We start from the raw sequence: 20,743 nt of genomic DNA on the forward strand, positions 1-20,743 counted from the left end.
TCCCATCAATTTCCCTAACACAATTTTCCGCCTAATAAGGATATCCTTCAGTTCCTCCTTCTCACTAGACACTCGGTCCCCTAGTACTTCCGGAAGGTTATTTGTGTCTTCCTTCGTGAAGACAGAACCAAAGTATTTGTTTAATTGGTCTGCCATTTCTTTGTTCCCCATTATAAATTCACCTGAATCCACCTGCAAGGGACCTAGGTTTGTTTTCACTAATTTTTTTCTCTTCACATATTTATAGATTTTCTCTTCATATATCTATATACCACCAGAGGGCACTGCAGTGGGAGACTTGTAAGTTACCTGTGCAGGTGTGCCTGGCCCAGTATAAAAGGCAGGCCACCATGTGTGATCCTCACTCTAGAGTTATCAATAAAGGACTAAGGTCACTACAGTTCAAGTACAACACATTGCCTCGTGGAGTCATTATCAGAGCATCTAAACACATAACAATTGGCGACGAGATTATGGATCTTCACGCGAAAATGGTTAACCTTGGTACGTTGCAGCAGTTCGCTGATGGTTATGATTGGGAAGCCTTTGTGGAGAGGCTCGACCATTTCTTCACAGCAAACGACCTGGCAGGTGACAATCCAGCCACACTGGCTGATAAGTGCAGAGCTATCCTGCTCACCAGTTGTGGGCCCACTGTCTATGGCTTCGTCAGGGACTTGCTGGCACCAGCGAAGACAATGACCAAGACGTACGAGGAGCTTGTAACGCTGATCCAAGAGCAACTCAAGCACAAAGAGAGCATGCTCACAGCCAGACACCGGTTTTATGCACACCGACGGCCCGAAGGCCAGGTGATCGCGAAATATGCTGCAGACCTCAGGGGGCTGGCGGCACTGTGTGATTTTGGTGACCACCTCACCGAAGTGCTGCGGGATATCTTTGTCATCAGAATCGGCCATGAGGGCCTTCTTCATAAACTACTATCTGCAGATACCACAGTCACACTGCAAAAGGCCATCTCCGTGAGCCAAGCATTCACGACCTCGACCTGCGGCTCTAGGCGGATGATTGATCCTCAGGACTCAAACCCGGCAAGTACTGGGCACAGAATGGCGCCTTTTAGAGGCTGGACTGTAGAACGTGAATCTTCTCAGGGAAGAGAGAATAGGCCTCCAAGTCCCTTAACTGAGAATCCGCTGAGGGGGGCTAACCGAGTAGCTCCATGCTGGCGTTGTGGAGGGAATCACAGGGCTCACCAGTGCCGCTTTAAAGACTGTGTGTAAAGGTTGTGGCTCAAAGGGCCACCTCCAGCGAATGTGTAAAAGAAATATGACTCTGTGTTGATGAAGAGTCTGCAGATGGCCATGAATCCAGCGCAGATTATGAAGCGATAGTCAGAGAGGCAGCTCAGCCCCACGATGAGGTATATAGCATGTTAACCTGCACCACCGAGTGTTCCCCGTTGAGGATGGAAGTCGAGATAAATGGCGTTCCAGTCTTCATGGAAGTGGATACGGGGGCGAGCCAGTCAGTAATGAATCAAGAAGCCTTTGAGACGCGATGGGACAATCAAACTGAACGACCCAAGTTGGTCCCGGTTCAGGCAAAGCTGCGCAACTGATGAACTTACCCAGTCGTTTGTAGTGCGGATGTAAAGGTACTCCATGATGGCGCGGTGCACAGGTTACCTCTGTGGATTGTTGCAGGTGATGGGCCAACGCTACTCGGAAGACGGTGGATGGAGAAGATCGATTGGAGATAGGAAGATTTCATCCCTCCAGCGATCGACGTCCCCTGCGCTCAAAGGAAAAACAAGGCGCTACCTGAGGTTGGATCCGGCACCAGAGAGCAGACCAGCACAACACCCGAGGCACAGACCGCTCAGCACGACTGTGTGGAGATGATCCAGCTGAGACGACCCGAACGCACCTTCCAGGCTCCAGTGGCAGGACTCCGGAGGAAGAAAATCGGATCCAAAGGCGACTTCCCAGCTTCGGTGGCAGAACCCGGGGAGAAGAGGATCACCGCAGTCGACATCGTGGATGGAGGAAAGATGGCGCCCAAACCACGAGGTGAGGCGCTGAAGAAAAAAATGGCGGCAGCCAGACCACGAGTTGCAGCGCTGATGGAACAACATGTGGCACCAAACGGAGAAGAGGATTGGGGTAAAGCTAGCAAGGCTCTCTTAAAGGAGGCCTGCAACTCATCACACTTAAAGGGATAGTTCCACACGCTCAATCAATGCAAGAGCAACTTGAGTTGGATGTAAAATATGTAATTGATGATCAGAGCTGTGTACATGCAATAAGCAAAGAAAAGTCACGCGATCGCGATCGGAGCTACAGGTTATTTACAATGAATATTGAAATATTATGCAATGTAGGATTTTAACTGCATTCAGTCAACGCAGTGGGCAGACACCCATCGGGAGTACACAGGTCCAGTGAGCTACCCAATGCAGTAGCCTGCGTCCCTGGGACCAGAGTTATGCACCATGGAGTGTGGCCACAAGCAGCCAATACATACAAGCTGCAGAGCAAGCGATCTCAGGAGGGCAACGGCACCAGTATCGATATCCTGCCCCTGATAGGCTCCACCTCTCAGGCACCCGATGGCACCAACCGCCACGAGCCTGAAAGAGCAAACTGTGCTAAGATGCAGCCCCTAGACCCTATCGCCACCAAGGCTACACCGGGGAACGAAGGGTCACCCGCAACGGTTCTCCCAAATGGGACCAGGACCAGCCAGGATCCCAAACCAAATGACGTCCCAGGCAAGTGAGTCAGCAGTTCCCTGTGCACTGCCAGACTACTGCTCCTCAGGCAGCAGCAGCGACTCCGGGCGCAAGGAGAGGACAGGGAGGGCACAGGCATCTGTGAACCTGCCCGACGCTAGGAGCAACGGCAAAAGCCCCGAGAGCAGGCAACTTGAGCCAACCGGGTTCCCACTGCCAGCACGGGTCACTGCGCCACCACCAGACTACCTGGACACCATCCAGCAGTTCTGACACTAGTTTGTCTTCACACACCAGTGCTGACCCCAGCTCTGACTCCAAATGTATATCAAGTATGTACCTCACCAGTCAAAGGTATTTGCCTCACCACGAATGCAACTCTTTCATTTTGGGACTTGAATGTAGATGAATGTAATGAGCCCCCGGCTCAATCTGTAGGTGGGGGGGTGGGGGGGGTGGGGGAGAGAGAATGGAGTAGCCATGGATGCCCAAATAGAAACCACCAGCACCCCTACTGCCAATGAAACACCACCCACTCACCCAAGATGAAAACGACCCTCCAAGGGACAACCAGATAGAGATAAGCCCAGAGCACAGCCAATGCAGGAAGGAGATTTGCACTAAGGTCTTGGGGGAGAGTGATATCATGTATCCTATATATTTACTGCTGGTTTCATCACATATGATGTACCACCAGAGGGCACTGCAGTGGGAGACTTGTAAGTTACCTGTACAGGTGTGCCTGGCCCAGTATAAAAGGCAGGCCACCATGTGTGATCCTCACTCTGGAGTTACCAATAAAGGACTAAGGTCACTCCAGTTCAAGTGCAACACATTGCCTCGTGGAATCATTATCAGAGCATCTAAAGACATAACAGTATTGACTGTGAAATAAATGCATTCCCACAATGAAAAGATGCTGTGCAACAATTGAAAGAACTATTTTGTGAAGAACAAAATGTAATCCCTCCAATTGCTGATTTACATTTTAGCTTTCCATTGAAATACATAGCCAGACTTATTTCATCACATGCAACATACCGACTAACCTGACCTCCAAACAACGTTTGATACGTCACCATTCTTTTCAATATTGAAAGTGATGGGAGTATTTCTTGATAATTGTGCAGATTTCCTGTTTATTCACGGAGCTAAGCATTGCTCTCTGCTTAATTGTATGGCTTTACTGTTTATGTGTAGGGTGAGAGTTATTCACCTTGTAACTGTAAAGAATTATTGTTTATTCAATAGGTTTAGAATTAATCACTGTGTACAACAACAATTTATATTTATATCATGTCGTTAACGTAGTAAAACGTCCCTCAGCCCTTCACAGGATTATAAGACAAAAATTTGACACCGAGCCACATAAGAAGAAATTGGGGCAGATGACTAAAAGCTTGGTCAAAGAGCCAGGTTTTAAGAAGCATCTTAAAGGAGGAAAGAGAGGTCGAGAGATGGAGAGGTTTAGGGCTGGAGTTCCATGAGCTTAGGGCCTAGGCAGTTGAAGACACGACCACCGACGGCTGAGCGTTTATAATCAGGAATGCTCAAGAGGGCAGAATTTGAGGAGCGGAGATATCTGGTGGAGCAGGCTTGAGGGGCCAGGTGGCCTACTCCTGCTCTTGTTTCTTATCTCGGGGGACGGGGGAGTTGTGGGGCTGTAAAGCGTTCACATTGTTACGGTTATCATTCAGTCAGGGAAACCAACTAAGACTACCACCCTTATAGGGGCGGGGGCGATGAGGTAAGTATGTCTTTATGGGGTTCAACGGGTTCCAAGATGACATTTGGCAATGGAATTTAAGTAACAAATCAATCCTGTGTGGTAGATGCTGTCATTTGATACCTGAAGCAGTCAGGTTCAAATTACTATAGGGCACTGATGATTGACAAGTCAGTCTGGTTTACAAATCAATCCTTGAGGAGTAGATCTGTCACTTTGATCCAGAATTCTTCTTATTAGAGGACTACATATTGTAGGAAGAGTGGTCCTATCTGGACAAGCAGTGGGAAGCTTACCCGTGCTTTGTGCTTGAAAGCTAGACGGTTTTAGCAGTAGTCTTCGTGTGCACACTTTGCCCTAAGCCATGGCTCCAAGAACCTGCACAGAAGCTTTTTGGACTTAGATAAATGTGGTGTACTCCTATGAGAAGTGTGTACACCAATCAGTTCAACAGAAACTCTACAAGTGTAGATTTTTTCAACAGATTGGGCCGGAATCTCAAATTTGACACCGAGCCACATAAGTAAAATTAGCACAGGTGACCAAAAGCTTGGTCAAAGAGGTATGTTTTAAGGAGCGTCTTGAAGGAGGAAAGAGAGGTAGAGAGACAGAGAGGTTTAGGCAGGGAGTTCTAGAGCTTGGGGCCTAGGCAACAGAAGGCACAGCCACCAATGAATGAGCGATTATAATCAGGGATGCTCAAGAGGGCAGAATTAGAGGAGCGCAGACATCTCGGGGGTGGGGGGGGGGGGGCGGTTGTAGGGCTGGAGGAGATTACAGAGATAGGGAGGGGTGAGGGCATGAGGGATTTAAAAATAAGAATGAGAATTTTGAAATCAAGGCATTGCTTAACCAGAAGCCAATGTAGGTCAGCGAGCACAGGGGTGATGGGTGAGCGGGACTTGGTGAGAATTAGGACACAGGCAGCTGAGTTTTGGATCACCTCTAGTTTACGTAGGGTAGAATGTGGGAGGCTAGCCAGGAGTGTGTTGGAATAGTCAAGTCTAGAGGTAACAAAGGCATGGATGAGGGCTTCATCAGCGGATGAGCTGAGGCAAGGACAGAGATGGGTGATGTTACAGAGGTGGAAGTAGGCAGTCTTAGCTATGCTGTGGATATGTGGTCGAAAGCTTATTTCAGGGTCAAATATGACACTAAGGATGCGCACAGTCTGGTTCAGTCTCAGACAGAAGTTGGGGAGAGGGATGGAGTCAGTGACTAGGGAACGGAGTTTGTGGCGGGGACCGAAAACAATGGCTTCAGTCTTCCCAGTATTCAATTGGAGAAAATTTCTGTGAATCCAGAACTGGATGTCGGACAAGCAGTCTGATAATTTAGAGACCGAGGAGGGGTCGAGAGAAGTGGTAGTGAAGTAGAGCTGGGTGTCATCAGCGTACTTGTGGAGACTGACATTGTGTTTTCAGATGATGTCGCCAAGGAGCAACATGTAGATGAGAAATAGGAAGGGGCCAAGGATAGATCCTTTGGGGACACCAGAGGTAACGATGCGGTGGTGGGAAGAGAAGTTGTTGCAGGTGATTCTCTGGCTACAATTAGATAGATGAATGGAACCAGGTGAGTGCAGTCCCACCCAGCTGGATAGCGGCGGAGAGGCGTTGGAGAAGGATAGAGTGGTCAACCATGTCAAAGACTGCAGACAAGTCAAGAAAGACGAGCAGGGATAGTTTGCCTTTGTCAATCACAAAGGATATCATTGGTGACTTTGATGAGAGCTGTTTCTGTACTGTGGCAGGTGTGGAAAACGGATTGGAGGAATTCAAACATGGAATTGCGGGAAAGATGGGTACAGATTTGGGAGAGGAAATGGAGGTTGGAGATGGGGTGCTAGTTTGCAAGGACAGAGGGATCAAGAGTTGGCTTTTTGAGCAGAGGGGTGATGACGGCAGATTTGAGGGAGAGGGGGAGAGTACCTGAGGAGAGAGAACCGATAGCAATGTCAGCTAACATGGGAGCCAGAAAAGGAAGTTAGGTGGGCAGCAATTTGGTGGGAATAGGGTCAAGGGAGCAGGAAGTGGGCCTCATGGACAGGGTGAGCTTGGAAAGGTCATGAGGGAAGATCAGAGAGAAACTGGAGAAAGATGTGAGATGAGGGCTCGGGCAGGGGGCTTCCTTAGAGGAAGTTTGGCCCGGTGGGCCAGGGGAAGGAAGGGAAGAGGCAGAGGCGGCTGAACGGATGGTCTCAATCTTAGAGATTGAGCTCCATGAGCTCCTCACACTTATTGTCGGAGGTGAGGATAGAGACTGGGTAGAGGGGTTTACAAAGACGGTTAGCAGTGGAGGAAAGAAGCTGGGGTTTATCTTTGCATTCCAGAATGATTCTGGAATAGTGAGCGATTTTGGCAGATGAGAGCAGGACCCGATAATGCTTTATGTGGTCCAGCCAGATCTGGTGGTGAATGGCGAAACCAGTTGTTCGTCATATCTATTCATCTATGTTCCTTGGACATAAGGGAGTGAAGATCAGGCCTGTACCGGGGGAACGACCAACGAGAGAGAAATTGTTTTAACAGGGACTAGGGCATCAAAGATGGTGGTGAGGGTGTGATTGAGCAGATCGGTAGCTGCAGAGATGTCATGGTGACTGGAAGGCCAAAGGCTGGACAGTTGGGAGTAGATATGTGTTTTAACCAATAAGGGAATTAAGGGTTACGGGGAGCGTGCGGGTAAGTGGAGCTGAGTCCACGGCCAGATCAGCCATGATCTTATTGAATGGCGGAGCAGGCTCGAGGGGCTAGATGGCCTACTCCTGTTCCTAATTCTTATGTTCGAATGTTCTTATGTTATGTTCTTATGTGCAGTTGTAAGAGAGTCGAGAGAGAGTTTTTTTCCGGGGGCAGACACAGGAGGAAGGATTGTGGGGGAGGGTGATATGAGGAAGTGGTCAGAAATGGCCTTATCTGTGATTGACACGATGGGAGTAGCGAGGCCACGAGAGATGGCAAGGTCAATGGTGAGGTTATTTATTGCTGTTTATTTTACAGGAAGAAAGTTACTCTCTGCATCAGTGGAAGTCATGAATAAACTATATAGTTTGATCTGATCAGACTGCACTGTGTCCAGTGGTTGCTGAGACACGGGGAGACATTCAAGTGCAAAGAGCCATGAGGCTGATCGCTGGAACTAGAGGTCTGTTGTGAGGAAAGACTGGAGAAAACTGGGCTTTTCAGACTTGAATCAGGTGTCCGACATGTGATCTAATAGAGATGTGAAAGTTAATTAACAGAATGGAAAAGGTCAATCTGGAATCTTACATTTAATCAAATTGTGACAAAACGACACAAGTTTAAGTTAGTGAAAGGAAAATTTAAGGCGGAGATCAGAAAGTTCTTCTTCACATAGAGTGATTAACAGATGGATCGGACTCCTAGATAGAGCAGTGTAGGCAAAGATCCTGGAATCATTTGAGAAACAAGTACATGCTTTAAAAGGAGGACTTCAGGGTCATTCTGGATAGAGAAATTAAAATGGGCCAAACAGTATATTAGGGAGCAGCAGGCTCCTAGATAAATTGCAGGGAGCAGCAAAGGTTTACTTTGTAGGGTACAGCACCACTGTACACCATGCAGAAAACAACACGCTGTGTTAATTTCAAAGGGAGCAACATGTTCCATACATTGTAGGGAACAAGCACTGCAAAAATTATAGGGAACAGAATGTTCTGTATACATTATATAAAACCACAAACCCTGTATACTGTGTAGTGAACAGCACACTCCGTATCATCATCATAGGCGGTCCCTTGAACGAGGATGACTTGCTTCCACATGAGTTCACAGGTGTTTCAATGAAGGACCCGATATTCCAGTCCTGAACTCCAATTGAGGGGGTGGAAGATGCCTGTGCGTGGGTTTTTTTAACGTGTGATGACCGTTGCACATCAGCCACCACACGGGCTTGACAGAGCTAGGCCTTTATCCAGTGGCTAGGGTTAACCAGGACGACTGGAGACCTGCTCTGCTGCACAGACCTAGTGCGCACACATAGCGCAGTGTGGGCTGGTCCGTGCTGCCCCTGGGCCCTCGGCTCTTCTGGGCCACGTACCTTCATTTGCTGCACCTCTGTCAATCTTGCGCCACAAACATTCACCTCACCTCCGTCGTGATCTCTCGCTGCTCCTCCGCCACAAAAACAGAAATATTGAGCACGTGGCGAATGGGTGGTGAAGTCAATTAAACACCATTATTTCTCACCGAGGGAGTGCTGCACTGTCAGAGGTACTGTCATTCGGATGAAACGTTAAACCGAGGCTCCGTCTGCTCTCTCAGGTGGGCGTAAAAGATCCCATGGCACTATTGGTAGAAGGGCAGGGGAGTTCTCCCCGGTGTCCTGGGGCCAATATTTATCCCTCAATCAACGTCACTAAAACAGATTATATGGTCATTATCACATTGCTGGTTGTGGGAGCTTACTGTGTACAAATTGGCTACCAGGTTTCAACAGTGACTACACTTCAAAAGTACTTCATTGGCTGTAAAGCGCTTTGGGACATCCTGAGGTGGTGAAAGGCACTGTAGAAATATAACCCGTGCTGTACCTGCCCTGGGAGTGCTTGATGGGACAGTGTAGAGGGAGATTTACTCTGTATCTAACCTGTGCTGTACCTGCCCTGGGAGTATTTGATGGGACAGTGTAGAGGGAGATTTACTCTGTATCTAACCCGTGCTGTACCTGCCCTGGGAGTGTTTGATGGGACAGTGTAGAGGGACTCTGTATCTAACCTATGCTGTACCTGCCCTGGGAGTATTTGATGGGACAGTGTAGAGGGAGTTTTACTCTGTATCTAACCCGTGCTGTACCTGCCCTGGGAGTATTTGATGGGACAGTGTAGAGGGAGTTTTACTCTGTATCTAACCCGTGCTGTACCTGCCCTGGGAGTATTTGATGGGACAGTGTAGAGGGAGCTTTACTCTGTATCTAACCCGTGCTGTACCTGTCCTGGGAGTGTTTGATGGGACAGTGTAGAGGGAGTTTTATTCTGTATCTAACCCGTGCTGTACCTGTCCTGGGAGTATTTGATGGGCCAGTGTAGAGGGAGCTTTATTCTGTATCTAACCTGTGCTGTACCTGCCCTGGGAGTGTTTGATGGGACAGTGTAGAGGGAGCTTTACTCTGTATCTAACCCGTGCTGTACCTGTCCTGGGAGTGTTTGATGGGACAGTGTAGAGGGAGTTTTATTCTGTATCTAACCCGTGCTGTACCTGTCCTGGGAGTATTTGATGGGTCAGTGTAGAGGGAGCTTTATTCTGTATCTAACCCGTGCTGTACCTGCCCTGGGAGTGTTTGATGGGACAGTGTAGAGGGAGCTTTACTCTGTATCTAACACATGCTGTACCTGTCCTGGGAGTGTTTGATGGGACAGTGTAGAGGGAGTTTTATTCTGTATCTAACCTATGCTGTACCTGCTCTGGGAGTGTTTGATGGGACAGTGTAGGGATTAATCTATCCGATCCCGATCTGAGCAAGCCTATTCCGCATGCGCAGACCAGGGTGTGGTCCAGACTAGGGCATTGACCTTGGGGAGAGAGACAACAAAGAAGCTTGTCCTGCCTGCTGCTTTGAGCTTTTTGCAAAGGTACAATTTAATCATGAGGGCAATACTGATAATGCCATACTTCGTGCAAACTTTCTGCATGATGGTGCTGTGGAGGAGACAATTGATTCGACGTCATCGCCTAAGAACTTGTAGGATGATGGGCAGGAGGCCTTACCCATGTCGGGTATATCGAGACAGGTGTTCATACCTCCACCTGAGTGATGCAGGCTGGGAAGGCTGTGTTTCTGCAAAGAAGCTGTAATCGAGATATGCGAGTTCGTAAAAGCAGACCTGCAACCTAGAAGTGTCAGGTGGACTGCTTTGTCAGTTGAAGTGAAGGTTACAGCTGCACTTTCATTTTATGCATCTGGATCGTTCCAGGCCACAACTGGGGATGTGTGCACCATTTCTCAACATGCAACATATGTCTGCATTCGGCAGGTGACTGCTGCACTATATGCCCGGAGGAATGACTACATAAAATTCCCCATGACCGCCCAGGCAATGCATGACAGGGCTGTGGGCTTCTCTAGGATTGCTGGCTTCCCAAAGGTACAGGGCTACATTGATTATACCCACATTACCCTGCGAGCATCTTTGGAGGAGTCTGAGATGTACAGGATCAGAAAAGGCTTCCACTCCATTAATGTGCAACTCGTGTGTGACGACATGCATTGCATCATGTCAGTTGATGCGAGATACCCTGGGAGCATCCATGAAGCGTTTATCCTATGCGAGAGCGCTATATCTGCCATGTTTCAGCAGCAGCCAGAAGGGCAGAGCTGGCTACTGGGAGACAAAGGGTACGGCCTCGCCACCAGGCTCATGACGCCCCTACGCGTAACCCGAACGGAAACTGACCGGGAATACCCAACATGTCGCACATTGCAACGCACAGCATAATAGAGAGGACCATTGCCATCTTGAAACAGGGCTTCCGATACCTGAACCATTCTGGAGGCTACTTGGAATACTCCCGAGATTGTTGGTCAGTTCACTGTTGGTTGCTGCATGCTGCATAACGTAGCCATCATGAGACAGCAGCAGCTGCTAGTAGAAGACCCACCGGAGGGGAGAGTGGCTGATGATGAGGAGGAAGATGCAGATGACGAAGAGGAGGAGAACGAGGAAGCCATGCAACTACCTGAACCCGGAGCACGACAGCGGAAGAGGGCGGGCTGTCGTGCCCCTTTAACAAGTGCTCGAGCCTTGCGCCAGCAGCTCATCCGTGAACACTTTGCTGCCTGAGGGCTCAGCAACAATTATTCCAAATGGACCATGTTTACTGTTTGGACCTGTTCCGTAATGTGTTGTGTTAATGGAACAAGTAATGGAAATAATTTAGTTATGATTTAAGATATATTTTATTCAAAAGTTTAACACTTGTTTGTACAGGTTGACCCTCTCTTATCCGGCACCCTCAGGACCTGGCCTGTGCCGGATATGGGATTTTGCTGGATGACGTTAAATTGAATGGTACAGGTACTGAGCAAGGGGATATCTGGGCTGGCTGGCTGGCTTGGGGCTGGGAGTGCGACAGAGAATTTGTTGGGGGGGGGGGGGGAGGGGGGGCGGTGGATTGCAGGATCAGGCCAGCGATTGCGGAAGTCGGCAGCGAGGAAGGACTTCAATGTGTTCATGTTGGAGCAGCAGGCAATGGTGCTGGATGAGGGGTGGTGCTGGATAAGGGAGTCCCGGATAAGGGAGGTTCAACCTGTACTTAACTTAACTTTAATAAAAATATTCTTGTATCAAACTTAAAGTTTTCAGTTAAGATCACTTACAAACTTTTAAACTTGTAAATTTACATCACTTACAAAAAACTTTTAATTTGAGAACAGTTACAACAGTAACAACAATAATAATAACAACAGCAGCAAAGAAAGGTTGCACCCATCTCTCCTCCACCTTATTCTAAGACCGCTCGCTGAACTTGGTCTTGGTGACTCCACCATCCCTGCCCGCAGGCGGTGGTTCAGCGTTTCTCGGGTTGGCACCAAGCTTATTCCTTCGAACATCTCCGGTAATGCCCAGTTCTTAATGGGGAGGGGGGCAGCTGGTAATGTGAAAGGCCCGGCTTGGGCCTCCTCAGAGGCTGGTCTGGGGATTGGAGTGGGAGTGGCAGTTGATTCAGTCAATGGGTGCGGGGTCTGGGCATGTTCCAATATTGCAGCAGCTAACTCTGACATTCCTTCCCTCATGTGCCCTGACAGTGTCTCAACTACCTCCAACATTCCCTCCCTCATGTTCCCGGACAGTGTTTCCATTTCTCGTGAGAGTGTTGTTACTTCTCCCGACAGTCCCGATACCTCATCACCCACCCCATTGATGGTGTCCAGGAGTGATCGTGCAAGGTCAATGCTCTCCCCACTCATTGCCATCATCTGAACCACATCTGTTAGATCTGCACCTCAGGAAAGTGCTGTCGAGCTCTCCTTCCCCTCCTCACCCTGGGTGTGCGTCACTGCTCTTCACTGGAATCCCCAGCCTCGGACTGCGGGAAACCATGGAATGTTCCATCAACATTTGTACCACTCAGGAAGGGGCTGACACCTCAATGGAAGGCACCTGCACCTCCTCCAGAGTGAGTATAACAGTGGGGGCTTCATCCATATGAACATAAGAAATAGGAGCAGGAGTAGACCACTTGGCCCCTCGAACCTGCTCTGCTATTCAATAAGATCATGGCTGATCTGATCCTGCCCGCTCCCCATAGCCCTTTTCTCCATTATCGCTCAAAGATCTGTCTATCTTGCCTTAAATATATTCAATGACCCAGCCTCTACAGCTCTCTGGGACAGAGAATTCCACAGATTTACAACCCTTTTCTCCTCATCTCAGTTTTAAATGGGCGGCCCCTTATTCTAAAACTATGTCCCTAAGTTTTAGTTTCCCCTATGAGTGGAAATATCCTCTCTGCATCCACCTTATCAAGCCCCCTCATTATCTTATAAGTTTCAATAAAATCACACCTCATTCTTCTGAACTCCAAAGAGTAGAGGCCCAACCTACTCAACCTATCTTCTTAAGTCAACCCCCTCTTCTCCGGAATCAACCTTGTGAACTTTTTCTGAACAGCCTCCAATATCCTTCTGTAAATACGAAGACCAAAATTGTAGGCAGTACTCCAGGTGTGGCCTCACCAATACCCTGTACAGTTGTAGCAGGACTTCTCTACTTTTATACTCTATCCCTCTTGCAGTAAAGGCCAACTTTCCATTTGCCTTCCTGATTACTTGCTGTACCTGCATACTAACTTTTTGTGTTTCATGCACAAGGACCCCCAGGTCTCTCTGTACTGCAGCACTTTGCAATTTTTCTCCATTTAAATTATAATTTGCTTTTCTATTATTTCTGCCAAAGTGGATAACCTCATATTTTCATACATTATACTCCATGTGCCAAATTTTTGTCCACTTAGCCTGTGTATATCCCTTTGCAGATGTTTTGTGTCTTCCTCACAATTTGCTTTCCCACCCATTTTTGCATCATCAGCAAACTTGGCTACATTACATGCGATTCCTTCATCAAGTCATTAATATAGATTGTAAATAGTTGAGGACACAGCACTGATCCTTGCGGCACCTCACTAGTCACTATTTGTCAACTAGAAAATGACCCATTTATCCTGACTTTCTGTTTTCTGTTAGTTAGCCAATCCTCTACCCATGCTATTATATTACCCCCAACCCCGTGAACTTTAATCTTGTGCAGTAACCTTATGTGGCACCTTATCGAATGCCTCCTGGAAATCCAAATACACCACATTCACTGGTTCCCCCACTCTGCTCATTACATCCTCAAAGAACTCCAGCAAATTTTTCAAACATGATTTCCTTTTCATAAAACCATGCCGACTCTGCTTGATTGAATCATGCTTTTCCATCACCTCTCCCTACCCCCATGCTCTTGGTCTGGAAGGTAGGATTGGAAGATGTTCTCCTCTTCAGGCTCGTCCGCGTCTGAATCTTCTGCATCGTCAGGGTTGTCCTCAAGTTCTGAAAAATATAACAGAACAGACAAGTGGTTAGCAGCAGAGGAGGGGGCAGGGTGGGTAGCATGAGTTGACTCACACAGCGCAGACAACAGGCTGATATGAAGGACCACGATGAATGATAGCACATTGTATCAACCGAAGTGTAGCTGACGGAGATAACCCTATGAACCGAAGCATGGCTAGCCCGCGCAGTACTTAACATTTAGCAAAGCCAGACTGTGGAATTTGCAGGACTTACCCTCTCCCTCGAGTGTGGGCCCAGCTTGTGCAGTGGTGGTTGCTTTTCTCCAGGCAGGACCCATCAAAGCAGCGACCCTGTCTTCCAAGGGTGTCAGTGGGTGCAGATTTGCCAGGCCTCCTCCTGTTCGAGTTCTTTCCTTTTTGTTGTGTGCCACCTTCCTCTGCAAAGATGAAAATATAACTTTTTAAGAGAGGGTGTCTTTCTGCTGGGTGGGACATATACAGATGGTCACATTTACAACTGCAATTCCATTGAATAAATTAAAATATTACTTACACTAACTACTTGATCAAGGTCCTGCCACTTCTTTTTGCACTGGCCTCCAGACTTCGGGATGGTTACCATTGCACAGTGATCTTCTGCAAGCTTCCAGCGTTTCTTCATTTCTTTTGGTGAAACTTTTATGTGACCTCTGCTGGTGTCCAACTCGTGCCATCTGGCCTCAATTACAGTAACTAGTGCCTCCACTTCATCCTGTAAGACATTCTTGGTCCTTGAGCAGCGATGCACCTTGTATTGCAGCTCCGATTTTTCCAATGAGAATTAAAGTTCTCACACACAACTGGCTCTTTAAAAATGGCCGAATGCAGACCATCGTTTTTTCAGCGCTGACATTAGGCTCCCCCCCCCCCGAAGCTAAAGGGCAGGCTGCGTGGCGTCAATTTCAAAAAATAGAACGGGGAAACTTGCTACTTATTTTTTTGGAGTAGTTGGGGCCAAAAGAAATGGGGGTAACTCTGGCAATATGCCAAAAAACGGCATTGGGGAAAATTGAGCCATTGGAACCATAGATCCAAAGTCACCTTTTTCTCCCAAGCTTACTGTACTTGTGTCATGTCTTAACTTACTCATATACTGTATCGCCAAATATTATTTTCTCAAAGTAATCTATCTAATTTTCTTTTGAATGCATCAATACTAACTGCTTCCACTGTTGCCCTAAATTCCATAGGTGATGGGATGGGGTGGGGAAAGATATCAATGACAGAGAACTGAGCATCTCATCAAATAGGAGCAATTAATATATGACTGAATGACTATTAATACCTGAAGTTTTCTGGGTATTCGTTGACTGCCATGTTGATGACCTCTAAAGCACGTTGATAATGTTTTTGGGCAGAAAACAGAAGTGCCAGCAAATGGAGAGAATGCATGTCATCACTCCTGAGCTTCAGGGCTACTTGTAACAGTTCAATAGCTTCAGAGATCTGCAAAACAAATTTAAACACAGCGAAAGTATTTAAAATGGTCCAATAGCAGAGGCATTAAAAAATCCCAGGTCTACTAATTGTAAAACTCTAGACTATCAAAACCTACCTTAGATTACAGTAAGTCACAGAAGAAAAAACACTTGTAACTTTGTTCACATGTTCTAGTGTCACACAGCATTGTTTTTTCATTCATTCTTGCAAATGGTAATTTTTTTAGCCAATTAAGGGGGCGAAGGCAGGAAGGGGCAGCTCGAAGGAGAGTCAGCTTATGGCAGCTGGTTGGAGTGGAATTATCAGAGGATTGAGAAGATGTTAGCTCTCGCTTGGTGCAGAGCAGGGGCAGATGATGAAAATAACTTCTCTAAGTTAAAACACTATTTTTACTTATTAATTCATGAGACAATTGGGCTAGATTTCCTGGTCCTCTTCACCCCGTTTTTCGCCCTGGAGCGGCGTGAAAGACAGCGGTGAGGTCTCTAGTGCCCCGCCACGATCCTCCGGTCGGGTTTTGCGGAGGCGCTGAACAGCACTGCTGGGAAGAGCTGGACCGGGTGTGCAATGCTCCTGGTTGTGACACCAGTGCGAGGTTGAGCTCCTGCCCGACCCGTCCGCCCGGAAGTACACCCGCAATGACCGCCTGGGAGATCAGAGTGGTCCAGCCATGCCGGCGGCGGTGAGGAAGGTAATGAACTCCAAGGGTAAGTACGAGTGTTTGTTCTTTTAAATTTATTTTGAGATTTATGTTATGGTGGCGTGGGCAATGTTTTGGGAATGTTTGTGTGGGTTTTTTTTATTTTTTTAAAGTTGCCCCCCCCTCACCAAGCCTCTCTCAGAGCACTCCCGGGCCGACACTTTAGTTCGCGAGTTTCCCATCCTTGCGCCAAGAGAGGTGTACAATGCCTCCCTTAGTGCTGCACCCCCGACGCATGGCCCAGATACCCAAACTTAAGTACCAAGACGCAAACTATTTCCGGCCGGTGACTTTCCCGCCCTACCTCAGTTTTCGCCCCGAAAACAGAAAAGCCTAAAATCCAGCCCAATGGATTCCTTTTAGTAATACAACCAACTCAGATAAAGATATGATGTACTTTTGAGAAGGGGTAGCGAGGAAGTGGGGGGGGGGGAAGGAAGATATATTTAAATTGATGCACAGTTGATTTAATAAAGAAGGAGAACATGTTTTAAGTCATCACATGTCGTCCAAACTTGGCTTTATTCTCAATCCCCACACGTTGGGGCATCAATCTTTTAATAGTACCCCTTTTGGGTGGAGCGTCCAGGAGAGAAAGATTTGTTGAAAGAACACAGCTTGTACTTTCTGTAAACATAGAAACATAGAACATAGAACATAAAAAATAGGGACTGATCATGCAACCTCAGTACCCCACCCCAGCCTTCGCTCCATACCCGCTGATCCCTTTAGCCGTAAGAGCCACATCTAACTCCCTTTTGAATATGTCCAACGAACTGGACTCAACAACTTTCTGTGGCAGAGAATTCCACAGGTTCACAACTCTCCGGGTGAAAAGGTTTCTCCTCATCTCGGTCCTATATGGCTTACCCCTTATCTTTAGACTGTGTCCTCTGGTTCTGGACTCCCCCAACATTGGGAACATTCTACCTGCATCTAACCTGTCCAGTCCTGTCAGAATTTTATAAGTTTCTATGAGATCCCCTCTCATCCTTCTAAATTCCAGCGAGTATAACCACTGACACTTTGAACTATCCCAATGACACCAACATGGGTATGAGTTAAAAGAATAAATGGGGAAGAACAAAGACCAAATTAAACCAGAAGGAAATAGTGTAAGAAAAACTAAACAGGAGAAAGTATAAGAGCAATAAAGAAATTAACTTTAAGAAAATGAAGAAAGCGGAAAGTGTGTGCAGGAAAGAGAGCAGGGAAGTACTCTCATGGAAAAATACTCTCTCCATGAGCAGTGTGAAAGTATTTTATCTTGTACCCAAGAGGAGATATTTTAATTAATTTTAGTCCAAAAGGAATGTTGAGATACCTGCCAAATCAGGTACTCAACCAGAAAGATCTATTCCGGATTATGTGTCCAGCAAGTCTGTCTCCAGATAGCTGGCTTCCTTCCAGATCATGGATGCAAACCCCAGTGCACCCAAAGTCAAGTCAAATGTTCTGCACCAGGTGCTGAGAGATAATTAGATTATTAAAAACATTACTACACTCTTGCGGGAGCAATATTCTTCACCTGAAAATACTTGACCTGGCCAGTCTGCCACTGAGTAGTATCCTTCTTTAATGTCCCCAAGTAATATCTTTAAAGAGTTTCAAGCATGCCACATTTGTTAAACCTAGTTTTGTTGTGGACCATGTATTTAAATCCAGGCAAGTTTAAGACATTTAACAGGATGAATCAGGTTGTGAAGTTGGATGCATGCTGTAGAAATGATCAGAAATCGTTTGCAAATAGGTTAGATGTAAAATGATACGTAGCTGTTGCGGATATTTTCATGTTTCTAATTGCTGTATTGAAGATCAATTGGCTGACACCAAATAATGTAGGAAAAGGCTGAAAAATTAAAAAGCTGCCACTGCACCAATAACTTACGAGGGACCGCCTAAGAAGAAGAAGAAGAGAACTTTGGTTGGCAAACACACCATCCTATGCATAGAGAGCCATACAGACTACAAATGTCCCCCCATTCAATCCTTGGTCTATGCCGAGTCAAATTTATATAGGGGTAAAGGGCCTTAGCATCCTTGGGCTGGAAAAAGAAAAATCAGCCATTATCTTCATTTGTGTACCCTATTTAGTGAGCCCTATTGGAAAGTATGTTTGCATGAGTATTGGTGAGAATAGGATCGGCTTGGTTGTGATGCTCGCTGTGGTTGAATAGTCCCCTGGCACTCACTATCTAGGTTCACATATGAGGGGTGGCCACTTGGGCAAAGTACTGGAGGGCAACCAGTACCCCAGCCCAGCAAAGAGTCAATGGGCAGAGGAGAGACGATAAATGGAAACAAAAATTAAAGTAAGGGTTGTGAATCTTTGTAATTCTCTACCCCTGAGAGCTGTGGAGGCTGGGTCATTGAATATATTTAAGGTGGAGATAGACAGATTTTCGAAGGATAAGGGAGTCAAGAGTTATGGGAAGAGGGCAGGGAACTGGAGTTGAGGCCGAGATCAGATCAGCCATGATCTTATTGAATGGCGGAGCAGGCTCAAGGGACCAGATGGCCTACTCCTGCTCCTATCTCTTATGTTATGTATTACAAGAAACATAGTTAATAAACTGTGATAACAATATAAGTTTGGAAAATGAATAACTGTAGTTGTCAATTGCACAGCCTGCATCATGTGACAGTGTTTTAAAGTAATTCCATGTAACAAACAGAACACTGTCATCATATTTACAAAGGTTCTTTCACAAGTGTGAAACGATTTTCACGTGTCTTGTAAGCCTGTAAAACACCTCCCACAATACAGTCATTCATGTGTTTGCCTAGATTTACTGTCTGTGAATCCTTATGACCTGCTTAATGAAACCTCAGCGTCATTGACTTGAAATATGGTTTTGTTTTTCAATACAAATTGGGTGGGGGAAGCTGTGCTGTTGCAGTATTATTTTCTTCTGGGAGATGGTGGCCAATTACTTCAAGACATATAACACCTTTTCGCGAGTTGACAGATCTTAGCAGTCTACAAAAACATGGTATATTGTAACCATACTGGCATTTATGGACCCCTACCCATCAACCACGCCTGATTTTATACCAGCCCTCTCTCCGACACAAGCATCTCAGACCAAGATCATTTTAAGGCTGATATTTCATCAGGTATATTTTCTCCAGCTCCATTATTATGCTGCCACTGATTTGCATATGCAGAAATGCATACTGTCCAATGTTTTGAATGCTAAAGTTTTCTCCACCCGCTATTAACAGAGCGTCTGTACACTTGTAATTAATTTCCAGTTTTAAATACCAGGAAGTTTCACCAGGTAAAACGGCTTCTGAGTTTCTTTTCTTTCTTTTAAGTTCATACAGCTTTGTAAAAAAAAGGGAAGATAAGCACTTTTCCGACTCGACTAGTCTGTATCTTAAAGCGAGACCCCAATGTTTTAATGAAATCTCCCTCTCTTCAACCAGAGTTACCCCTCCCATTTTAGTGATCCTGAAGATAAAACCCGTTGCACTGAAAAAAAAATCACAGTACAAACTATGCAGGGATTGTTTTTTTAAAAACTCATCACAGTTAGCAGATTGATATGAATAAATTGGTCTGCTTTGAAAGTATAAACAACATTTTTGTAAAATAAAATATTTACATGGGCAACAATCTTCCATTCAGAAGGTTATCAGTTAAATCTTTACAACAACAACTTGTATTTATATAGTGCCTTTAACGTAGTAAGCCGTCCCAAGGCGCTTCAGTGGAGCGTTATCAAACAAAATTTGACAACGAGCCACATAAGCAGATATTAGGGCAGATGTCCAAAAGCTTGGTCAAAGGGGTAGGTTTTGAGAAGCATCTTAAAGGAGGAAAGAGAGGTGGAGAGGCGGCGAAGTTTACAGAGGGAATTCCAAACCTTAGGGCCTAAGCAGCTGAAAGCACGGCAGCCAATGGTGGAGTGATTAAAATTGGGGATGCTCAAGTGGCCAGAATTGGAGGAGCTCAGATATGTTGGAGGGTTGTAGGGCTGGAGAAGGTTACAGAGAAGGGGAGGAGCGGGGTCACAGAGACATTTGAAAACAAGGATGAGAATTTTTAGAATCAAGGCGTTACTTATCCGGGAGCCAAAGTAGCTTAGCAAGCAGATGGGTGAAAGGGACTTGGTGCGAGTTAGGACACGGGCAGCAGAGTTTTGGATGGCATCAAGTTTGCAGAGGGTGGGAGGCCAGCCAGGAGTACATTGGAATAGTTGAGTCTAGAGGTAACAAAGGCATGGATGAGGGTTTCAACAGCAGATGAGCTGAGGCAGGGGCGGAATCGGCGATGTTACGGAGATAGAAATAGGTGGTCTTAGTTATGGCGCAAATATGTGGTTGGAAGCTTATCTCAAGGTCAAATATGATACCGATGTCATGGACAGTCTGGTTCAGCTTCAGGCACTTGCCAGGGAGAATGACAAGAGTTGGTGGTTCCAGAACACAGTTTGTGGAGGGGCGAAAGAGGTTTGTGGTGAGGTAGAGTTGGGTGAGATCAGCATACATGTGGAAACTGACACTGTATTTTCAGATAATGTCGCTGAGGGGCAGCATATAGATGTGAAATAGGAGGGATTAAGGATAGATCTTTGGGGGATACCAGAAGTAATGGTGTGGGAGCGGGAAGGGAAGCCTTCACA

At 46.5% G+C, this 20,743-nt stretch overlaps 1 protein-coding gene across 3 annotated transcripts in view; it reads right to left on the minus strand.

Annotated features, from left to right (window-relative positions):
• The window catches only part of LOC139273041 (tetratricopeptide repeat protein 7A-like), a 491,323-nt gene that overhangs the window by 203,932 nt on the left and 266,648 nt on the right, over window positions 1-20,743 (minus strand). For all 3 annotated transcript variants that reach the window (XM_070889337.1, XM_070889338.1, XM_070889339.1), the window contains one exon: window positions 15,261-15,421. In XM_070889337.1, coding sequence (XP_070745438.1) covers window positions 15,261-15,421 — 161 coding nt within the window. The remainder of the gene's footprint in view (window positions 1-15,260; window positions 15,422-20,743) is intronic.

The sequence above is a fragment of the Pristiophorus japonicus genome, chromosome 9 (assembly GCF_044704955.1).
Source record: "Pristiophorus japonicus isolate sPriJap1 chromosome 9, sPriJap1.hap1, whole genome shotgun sequence".
Classification (NCBI taxonomy): Eukaryota; Metazoa; Chordata; class Chondrichthyes; family Pristiophoridae; genus Pristiophorus; species Pristiophorus japonicus.